Source organism: Triticum aestivum, chromosome 3B, assembly GCF_018294505.1.
Source record: "Triticum aestivum cultivar Chinese Spring chromosome 3B, IWGSC CS RefSeq v2.1, whole genome shotgun sequence".
In the NCBI taxonomy this organism is placed as follows: domain Eukaryota; kingdom Viridiplantae; phylum Streptophyta; class Magnoliopsida; order Poales; family Poaceae; genus Triticum; species Triticum aestivum.
In genome coordinates, this window is record NC_057801.1 from 93,570,044 (window position 1) to 93,576,456 (window position 6,413).

Sequence of the window (6,413 nt, forward strand, 5' to 3'; positions counted from 1 at the left end):
ATTTCAGATGCTCAATAATGATGACTACAACTGCAAGACACCGATGCCTTAAGGCACGCACACATAGATTTGCCGATCGTCACCGGCAAGGCCAAATCGATACGATCTATTTTTCAGAATAAGGAAATTATCATTCTCTTTCACTATGATCAAGAGTGAATACTTTTTCATTCTAAAAAAAAAGAGTGAAAACTTTTTCAACTTTAAAAAAGACTGAATACCTTTCTGGTGCCACTCCTGTTCACGGGTCACACACAGGCTCGACACAGACGTGCTCTCGCGTTGGTGGGTCCTCGGAAATCTAGGGGCGCGGGCCGGTCCCACCGGTCGCTCCACCTCGTCCGGCCCCACAAAAAGCGGCCTCGCTTTGCTTTGCCCCGCAGGAGAGGCGCGGCGCAAGTGCGCAACACACGCCCGCAAAGCTCGCTCCCTAGTTCTCTCGCCGTCGCCCGAGGCGGCCGCCGGGCGAGGCGATCAGACGAGGCGGCGGCGGCGGCGGCGGCGGCGGTTCGCAGCGCCACAGCGAGGTGAGCGATCCCTCCCTCCCTGCCGACTCCGTCCCCTGATTTGGGCGCGATTCGCGCTGTATTTCCCCCGTTTCGTCGCGGGTTTTGGTGGGGTTTTAGTACTACTGCTTTGTTCGCGGTGCGAGCGGCCCGCTTGGGGGTCTGCGTGCGGTTGTCGCGGGTCGATTTGGAGCGGGTGGCGGCCAATGCGGCCATGGCCGCTCGGTGTTCTTAGGGCCGGCTGCGGGTGTACGGAAGTTGGGGGTCGCGGAATATGAGCTTCGAGTGGAGCAGGTTGAGGGTAGGTGCGCTTGATGGTTCAGGTGCGGGGCGATTCGGTTTGATTTTTCTACGGGGAAACGGTGGAATTTTTTGGTGTTTTCTAAGCAACTGGTGGGTGGCCGTGGGCACGGCTTTGGATATTTTTGGCATTCCAGCGTTTCCCCGTGCTGCGACACTGGTCGCTGCCATTGCTGATGTTTTTGACGCCTAGCAACCGTGTGGGATCTACGAAGTCAGGGTTTATGGGGACGATATTTTACCGGTTGGATTTCATTGGAAAAAGTTCACGGAAGTAGGGGGGCAGAATCCTGTCGAAACACGTCCACTCTGGGGTTGCTATTTTGTTGCTGCGGATGTTGTGAAGCAACTCGAGCTAGTTGCATAACTTGTTCTAATTTGCAGTTCTGAATTGGAGGATTTCCTGTAGCGAGCCTTTCAGGACTTACATCCTCGAGTTTTGATGTGGAAATGGCATGTAGGTGTGGTGTCCTACACTCCTACTGTTGTGTGTCCCTTCCAGTTGCATTGCCGACTGCGAGGTAGCTCACTGTAATTTTGCCGTGGAGCTCATGCAGTGAATCTATTTTCTGGTGCTGTTTTAGGTGTTGCTCCGATTGCACATCTCGTGGAATTTCTTAGTTGCTGCAGGCAGCGTTTGTATGGTGCTCTTGAAATTTTATCAAACAGTGGGTGTTTGGCATCAGAAATAGAACCATAAATCTTTTGACGGAAACACAACTACAGCCTTTTACATTCCCATTGTTCTGGTTTACCTGGCAAGCTCAGGTTTACGGACGTCATGATGTTAGGAGCCACTTTTGATTTTATTTTATTTTTTGGTACGATCTTGCTGTCAGATATAATATGATGTTGGTTGTGTCAGTACTCTTTTGATCACTAGTTTCAGATTTGTGTTTACTATAGTAATTTGTGCTGATCGGTGTGATAATTTATCTATACATGATTTTGTTGCCGCAGTACACCTTCAGGTTTACTAATGGTTATGTTTTGTGCATTGTTGATAATTTTTCAAAGAATGGGTACTGGACGGAAGGCAGAGACCTACAATGCCCCAGCACCAAAACAAGATCGAAGCAATACTCGGTGGTATGGTGACCAATCTTTTCCTGCACGTAATCTTGGGGAAGATGCGCTAGCAGGAGTTATTTTCGGCTGCACCAACAAAACAATGAATGAATGCCTCTCTAAACAGCTATTTGGTTAGTACATTTCTTTTGATTCGTATCATTTGCAATTTCGTTACAGTGAATATATCTTGCTGACATCATATCTTGGTTGATTTTCGGAACATTAGCCTGTTCCTCATCAGTACTTTGTTGAACTGCTCGTTAACTTCGAATGCATGGTCTTTCTACCTTGTGTTTGATAGGTTTGCCTGCATGCCATTTCTCCTATGTGAAGAATATTAAACCTGGACTGCCTCTGTTTCTGTTCAATTATAGTGACAGAAAACTGCATGGCATTTTCGAAGCTGCCACTCCTGGCCAGCTTACCATTGACCAATTTGCTTGGAGTCATGATGGTAGAACAAAGACACAGTATCCCGCACAGGTATCAGCATATAACAACTAGTGTTCAATGTATCTGTCACTTCAGTTTGTATGTATGATTTTGCTGGTTATAGTTTTGTAAACTGATTGTGATGTGTGAGTGACTTGATTTTTGTTCTGAAGGTTCGGGTCTCTATCAAAACTCAGTGCCTACCACTTCCAGAGAACATATACAAAGGCGTGATTAGTGGCAATTATCACAAGTTTCGCCACTTCCACTTTGAGCTAGACCATGCACAAACAAGAGACTTAGTTTCTTTGTTTGTACCTGCTCCTGTTGGTGCTGTTCCAAACGAGCGGAATTTTTCGGTACCTCGTGCTCCTGTTGACGCTGCTCCAAACAGATGCAGTCTTTCTGGACCTCTGCCATCTCCAACAGGAGCACAGCTTGTTCGTGGCGTAGTGTCGACTGAGTCTGGTTCAACGGATGGTGAACTGTTTGCCGGTTCAGCATATTCAGTTGATAGAAATGCTGACCATGCCAGTGCAAGTAGAACATCAAAGAGCAACTTTGATGAAGAGCCTTCTGAGTGGGATGATTTGGATGATGGTGTGACTGAGAAAGGAACAAAGTCTGTGAATGATGGCCATCCACATATCAATCCATTGAATGGTCAACAGCATGACCCAATGGATGTTTTGCAGAAGTTGCAAGAACTGTCTCTTTTACGGCAGGAGAAGGCCCAACCCTCGGAGGTTGCTGTTGATTATACTTCAGGTAGAAGCAGACTTCAAGAATCACCACTGGGTGCTGCTTTTGGCAAAGATCCATCAAACGCCACCTTGGGCGGTGATGCACCTGTGAAAGACAGCACATCCTTTGAGCAACTTTGTGGAAATGATGAGGTGCCCTATGCTATTCTGTTTTCTTGATTACCTGTTGCCCTTAATTATTTTCACATTATGCTCCAGATTTTCAAAATTATGGTTTGTAATATTCCGTATGCACACACTTATCTAATGCTATTTCTGGTACTGTATGCAGCTGCTTCAGATCATCAATGAATTATCCAAGAAGACCGAAGCAATTGGGAAAAAGCAGGTATTAACTTGTTTGCTTTGAACTTTTGGGTGCAAATCATCATCTGCTGGAGAAGAAAGTATAAATAGATGGAGCTGCTTTCCTCATTGTCTTAAGTTCTTATTTGGCATGCCCGTAACTATGTGATTTTAATTCATGTTCAAATGTTTATTGGAAATATGAAACCATATTTATTCTCTTTACATTATGTTGAGTTAATTATGTTACTCATGCATGTTTGATATGCATTCCCTCTGTCTTGATTGTGTTCGTGCATTCCAGACCGAGTCAGATGAAGAAATACTTGTATTGAGGGCAACTGTAAAGGACATGGAAAGAAAAATTCAGGAACTGCAGTACCAATATGGGAAATTACAGTTGGAGTATTCAGCAGCACTTCTTGGTGAACCACGCAATATTCTGGAAGGGCCATCAATTTTCCTAATAGGTGGCCATAATGGCATCACCTGGTTGCCATCCCTCGATTCCTTTTACCCTACAGCAGATAGACTAGTGCCGCTGAGGCCAATGAGCTCAGCCCGTTCATATGCTGCTGTTGCTGCATTGAATGATCATCTCTTTGTTATTGGTGGCGGCGATGGCGATTCATGGTATACCACAGGTAAACATTGTTCGGCATGACAAATAAAGATCTCTGTAGAAGTTCAAGTTGTTTGACTATCTGCATTGCTTTTATCAGTGGAATGCTACAACAGGGTGAGCAATGAGTGGATGGCATGCCCATGCTTGAAACAGAAGAAAGGAAGTCTTGCTGGAGCTACATTGAATGGTAAAATATTTGCTATTGGTGGGGGCGATGAGTCGAGATCTTTTTCAGAAGTTGAGATGTTTGATCCAGTACTTGGGAGTTGGATATACAGCCCGTCTATGCAACAATGTGTATGGTCTCATGCTCCCTCTAACGCTTATATTCAGTGAAATGTTCTAAACCTAATATGCAATTTAAATTATTGGCATATTCTTATTTGTGATATGTGATCAGGGTTAGATTCTATAAGCTAGAGCAGACAAAAGAAATGCTATGAAGGGAGGAGGCTGTTTTAAAACTTCAAAACTGCATATTGGATGTTCTTAATCACTTAAATCTGGTGTATTCTTCATCCTTTAAAGGATGGAGTTCCTGGCATTATTGTATTATGGTTTACTTGTAGTTGCATACGATCAATAGGAAAGAAGTTAGACATCTGTTTTGGCATTACAGGTTTCTATGCATCTACTCTAGTCTATCCTTTTAGCACTAGCATAGATCATAATGTTTTTTTTTCTGGAGAGATATTGATGCCAACATATGGTGTGTAGAAGTAAGGATAGATGTTTGATATTTCCACGTCACTTTTTGGGTGCTACATTAATCCACTCCATCATGCATTTTTCCCACTATGTCGATGTTAGAACTAACAGTTATTCATTCCGCTGCTATGTTTGTTCCAGCGATTTGCTCCTGCTGCAGCCGAATTAAATGGCATCCTCTATGTTGTTGGTGGTTATGATTTCAGTGACGACTCATACTTACAGTAATGATCCCTCAGCATTCTCTACATTTTTTCATGATTATACCATTTAAACCTGCATAATAAATGAAAGATTTTAATACCCACAGATCAGCAGAAAGGTATGATCCAAGGGAAGGTTTCTGGACCCAGCTTGCAAGCATGAAGACAAAAAGAGGATCCCACTCTGTTACTGTCCTGGGGGAGGCACTGTGAGCCCCCCCCCCCCCCCACCCCGGCCCCTCTCTCCCTCTCTCTCTCGACCCTGTGATCATCAAGTTCCTAAAATGTCAACAAATTACCTTAAGCAATATAATTAGATGTATAATTTTGAATTCTTTCATTCACTCAGGCAATTTGATGTTAATAAGTTTGACGTCTCTTAAACATACAACTACATACTCAGCAGTATAATTTTTTCTTAAAGTGAACATATCAATCTATGTTTCAGATATGCTCTGGGAGGGTACGATGGAGACCAAATGCTTTCCACTGTGGAGATCTTTGACCCTCGTGCCAATTCGTGGAGGATAGGCAGCCCGTTCAGCGTCCCAAGAGGATATGGGTGTGCAGTCACAGCGGACGACAATGTGTACCTCATTGGCGGGTCCGAATCCAATGGAGAAACTATTGAAACTGTATGGTTTCTGACAGTTTACTCTGGATCACTGATCGTTTCTTCTATGTATTCAAGCCTCACTACTTTCCTTCTTCTGTGTGGCTTCGCAGGTGGAAGTTTACAATGAGAGGCAAGGCTGGTCTATCCCTGGCTACAAGGCGATAGGGAAGAGGGCCTTCGCCTCTGCCATCGTCGTTTGACAGGGCTGCAGATCTCATATCCTGCCCACATTTTGCTTTTTGCCAGAGCCCATGGGTTCTGTACAGTATGAGATGCCGATCACAGTATACCCTCTTCTCGAAACAGCCGCTGGGGGTTTGAGAAATTTTTCGCGCCCGCGCCCCCCTTTGCCGATGTACAGATGTAACCCATCAGTTTGGTGCTTGTCTCAGACACCATGGGATAGATCTCACAGCAACACAAGGTCTTAACGCTAACAGAGCACCTGCAGCATATCCTCCTGCTGCGTTATTGAGTGGGCGCAGACAAGCGGTTCCTTGTTTCTGTTTGTTTTTGAGGCGATACTTGAGGGCGCCTGAACAAATTAAACTGCTCGCGGTTCATTAGTGGCTACTCCGAAAGTTGGAATGAAAAAAAAAACAACTGTTTTTGCAATGTGCGGCCTGGGGATTCTTGGTGCTGAAGCACCATGTGTTTATTCTGTTCTTGTACCTAGCTTAGCTAGTAGCTCTGCCTTTTCCGGCAGCCGGTGGAGATAAATAGTGGCTGTTTTGGAATGTTGGACTATTCTGGCGGTTCCGGTGGGAAAGTTGGGATGGAATGCAACGCTGCTAATCGAAGAATATGGTCCTAACTCACAGCCCCTAACCCCGCCTAACTGTCTATCTATTATAGGGGCAAAGCTTTGTTCGCTCAAGCTTGAGCGGCAAGGCACCTTGAGAG

At 44.9% G+C, this 6,413-nt stretch overlaps 1 protein-coding gene across 1 annotated transcript; it reads left to right on the forward strand.

Annotated features, from left to right (window-relative positions):
- The first annotated feature begins 271 nt into the window (after nt 1–271).
- LOC123068832 (uncharacterized) lies at nt 272–6,125 on the forward strand. Its single transcript, XM_044491509.1, has 11 exons — nt 272–527; nt 1,824–2,008; nt 2,179–2,360; nt 2,483–3,205; nt 3,345–3,401; nt 3,663–4,002; nt 4,081–4,280; nt 4,833–4,915; nt 5,002–5,103; nt 5,343–5,529; nt 5,621–6,125. The coding sequence occupies exons 2-11, from the start codon at nt 1,825–1,827 to the stop codon at nt 5,708–5,710; spliced, it is 2,148 nt and encodes a 715-aa protein (XP_044347444.1). The 5' UTR covers nt 272–527; nt 1,824; the 3' UTR covers nt 5,711–6,125.
- The last annotated feature ends 288 nt before the right edge of the window (nt 6,126–6,413 follow it).